The sequence below is a fragment of the Hydra viridissima genome, unplaced genomic scaffold (assembly GCF_058129835.1).
Source record: "Hydra viridissima isolate aposymbiotic clone 2 unplaced genomic scaffold, HvirCarnegie_v1 scaffold_12, whole genome shotgun sequence".
In the NCBI taxonomy this organism is placed as follows: domain Eukaryota; kingdom Metazoa; phylum Cnidaria; class Hydrozoa; order Anthoathecata; family Hydridae; genus Hydra; species Hydra viridissima.
Genome location: NW_028324311.1, coordinates 14,101,941 through 14,105,880, shown reverse-complemented (window position 1 = coordinate 14,105,880; position 3,940 = coordinate 14,101,941). Strand labels below are relative to the sequence as shown.

Sequence of the window (3,940 nt, the reverse complement as noted above, 5' to 3'; positions counted from 1 at the left end):
ATATATATATATAGATCAAAGTACCTTTGATATACTCTCTAGCCAGTGTGTGTGTGTGTGTGTGTGTGTGTGTGTGTGTGTATGCGTGTGTGTGTGTATATGTATATATATATATATATATATATGTATATATATATATATATATATATATATATATATATATATATATATATATATATATATATATATATATATATATACACATACTATCAAAAATAAACCATGATATCAAACATATTCTCTCAATCAATGGACATGTACTCAAAATGTTACTGATTGGTTTAAGAGAGTTACTGAAAAACACTTGCATAAGTTTCTTATTTTTGACATAAACGATTTCTACCCATCAATCAATGAAAATCTTTTAAACAACGCAATTAGCTTTGCTGAGAAACACACACCAACTAGCAATGAACAAAAAACGATTATCAAACACGCAAGAAAATCGTTACTATTCAATAATGAGCAAGTTTGGGTTAAAAAGAAAAGCGGTTTGTTTGATGTTACCATGGGTGCTTTTGACGGTGCCGAGGTTTGTGAACTTGTTGGTATTTTTCTACTGTTCCAACTCTCGCAACACTATAATAAGACTGATTTTGGATTATATCGTGGTGACGGTTTAGCTATATTTAAAAACACCAGCGGCACACAAATGTAAAGAATAAAAAAGCACTTTGTCCAAATCTTCAAAAACAATGGCCTACTTATTTCCATACAATGTAATTTAAAAATCGTCAATTATCTTGACGTTACTCTAAACCTCAATGACTACTCTTTCCGGCCTTATTGTAAACCTGAGAATGTTTTAAGCTATATTCATGCTGAATCCAACCATCCACCTAACATTTTAAAGCAGATCCCGCATTCCATCAAGCTACGATTGTCGGCCAATTCATCTAGCGAACATATCTTCATAAATTCTTCCTATATGTACGAGGAAGCCTTAAAAAAATCAGGTTTCAACCAAAAGCTTAAATACATCCCCGATTTACAACATGTTAACAACAAAAGCCGTAAGCGAAAGATCATCTGGTTCAATCCTCCTTACAGCAAAAATGTTTGCACAAATATAGGAAAGCGGTTTTTAAATTTGATTGACAAATATTTTCCAGTAAACCACAAACTCCACAAGATATTCAATAGAAATTACATTAAAGTGAGTTACAGCTGCATGCCAAGATAAAAGATATCATAAATTCCCACAACTTGAACATTCTGCAAAAAAACCAGCAAAATAACCCCAATATTAGTGAAAAAACTTGTAATTGCATGGATAAAACTAAGTGTCCTTAAATCAGAACTGCCTTGTAAAAAACGTTGTCTACCAAGCCATCGTCTCCTCCGACAACCCAGTAATGAAAGAAAAAACTAGGGTTCGGACTATCTGCGCAGATCTGCGCAGATCTGCGCAGACAGTATAATTTGTCTGCGCAGACGTCTGCGCAGACGTCGGCGCCGACAAAATTTACTGCTTTGCAGACGATTTTTTGAAATCAACAAAAATATTTTTAAAGTTATAAAATGTTTTAAGTAATATTTTAACTTTATTATAAATTCAGTGATTAGTAACAATAGGAGTTTTCAAAGATTCTTACAGTAATAAAAAAATGTAATGCTGGCGCCTATTCGGTGATTTCTTGACATTCAATTTCATTGAGAATTGCACCTTCTTCAAGAATGTAATCAGTCTTGTCATTTGTGTCCATCAGCACGCTATTGGTATACAAGAATACCAGCTTTTCAACTCTCTCATTAGTAAGACGATTTCTTAGTCGCGAGTGAATAAATCGAAAGGTCGACCAAGCTCTTTCTGCTGTAGCCGATGAGCAGATCATTTCGTTAATAGGCTTAGCAATTTCGTAAAGAGCAGGATATTTATCGCGACCGATAATGTTCCAATAATTTCGCGCGTTCATCTTGAATATTGTTTCCTTCCTTCTCTCAGGCAGCGCAGCCATTTCTCCCATAAAAGCAATCAATTCATCCTCAGCAGTGTCAGCAATTTCAGGTTTGATCTTTTTGGCGAATTCAACTGTAGCAGTGATAAAATCGGTTTTATCTTCATTCAAATATAAACCTTCTGCGGCATTTTTGGGCGTTAATATGAAAGCAATTCCAATACCTGGTGTAAAGAGAAAATCAAGGCGAGATTGCACTTTTTGTTGTATGTTTTCATCGTCCATATATAAATTGTACATTTGACCAAAGTAATCATACACGAGAGACAATGGAGCTTCATCACTTTCTAGCTTTCCGATCACGTTGGAAGGAAATTCAATGCTTTTGACAAGCTTAGAGAGACGGTCCCAAAATGGGTTAGATTTTATCAATGCCATAACATCAGCAGATGTATTCTTTGGTTGAATTTCCTTCAGCAATGTACTTTCTTCGTCTACCAACTTAATAAGAACGTATTTTGATAGCTGGAGACTGCTCATTGATTTATAATAACTAAACCATCGTGTAGATACAGGCATGGACAATGAAAGAGAAGTATTTGCTGCAATTCGTCTTTCATCAAACTTTGCTTTCACGATGTGATGATTTTTCACATATTTGATGATTTTTTCTGCATCTTTGACTGTTTTTGTGGCCTCAGTTGTAGAAACTATGTCCTTCACAAGCAAGTTGACTCCATGAGCTCCGCATCCGCTAGCCGAGATGTGTGGATATTTCTCCTCAATGATCCTCCACGCTGATTTCATAACAGGAGCGTTGTCGCTTATGAAACTGGTAAATTTTTGTGAGCCAATCTTCTCAATAACTTGTAAGATTGCCGCGGCAATTGCAGATGAATTTTGAATGATTCCGAATGTATTTATCGAGGTGTAAAAAAAAGGCTTCTGATTGGGCGCTTTAATACAAAAATTCACTATGTGATCGCCTCTTATGTTCGTCCAGCCGTCAGACATCAGTGTTAAGTTTGTTTCAGAATTCAAAATTTCATTTACAGAAGTAAAACATTTTGTGTATTTTTTGTCGAGCAGAGATCCTGATAAGGCTTTAGCATTCGGGATGACAGATGCGTACGATGGATTGAGCGACTTAACGAAATCCTTAAAGGCCTCCGATTCGACTAAACGAAATGATATACCCGTACGGTAAAAGAAATTAGCAAGCTTCGTATCGATATCATTTTTGAGCTCTTCATTAATTGGTGGATGTACACGCTGCGTCGGTGAATCAGTCGTAGACGGAACTTGCTGAGAATCATTGATTAGATGTGACGATTCATAATTACGCTTTGAAAACAATCTTTTTTCCTCGACACTGGCGTTTGGACATGTTGATCTTTTATGCGCTGCAAGGCGTTCCTTCGACCATTGAACAGTTTTGTTGCATGCTAAACAAGTGCCAGAACGCTTCTCTCGATCAAGATTTGTCAAATAATTCGAAATTTTGATGGTTTCCATTTTAAATATTTTGAATGACGAAAATACAAGATTTCTTGATTCTAAATCACTTTAAGTTGTAGTAAGAAACACTTACAAAAGCTTATATCGATTGATTATACGTAGCTCGAACCAAGAAGAAACAGATAAGTAATGAAAAACTCGTAAAAAGTAGATAATTATACAAAAATAATTTCAGACATTTGATTCAGATAATTAAAATTTTTCTTTTCCATTAAAGTGTCTGCGCAGACGTCGGCGCCGACGTCTGCGCAGATAAGCGCATATTTTTTTCTGCGCAGATCTGCGCAGACACATTTTCCGAACCCTAGAAAAAACATATTACGGCATCAGCGAAACACCTTTTAAACTAAGGTACGCAAACCACCAAAAATCCTTTAATTTTGAAAAGTACAAGAACGATACGGAACTATCGAATAAAATATGGAAAATAAAAGGAAAAAATTTCGCACCTATTGTTAAGTGGAAGATCATCAAACATTGCAAACCGTACAACCCGGCCGCAAAATGTTGCATGCTATGCCTGT

At 35.5% G+C, this 3,940-nt stretch overlaps 1 protein-coding gene across 1 annotated transcript; it reads right to left on the bottom strand.

Annotated features, from left to right (window-relative positions):
• Positions 1-1,530: 1,530 nt before the first annotated feature.
• LOC149881415 (uncharacterized) lies at positions 1,531-3,582 on the bottom strand. The gene has a single exon (XM_090067786.1). It carries the CDS (start codon positions 3,411-3,413, stop codon positions 1,623-1,625), a length of 1,791 nt encoding a protein of 596 aa, XP_089923912.1. The 5' UTR covers positions 3,414-3,582; the 3' UTR covers positions 1,531-1,622.
• Positions 3,583-3,940: the final 358 nt, after the last annotated feature.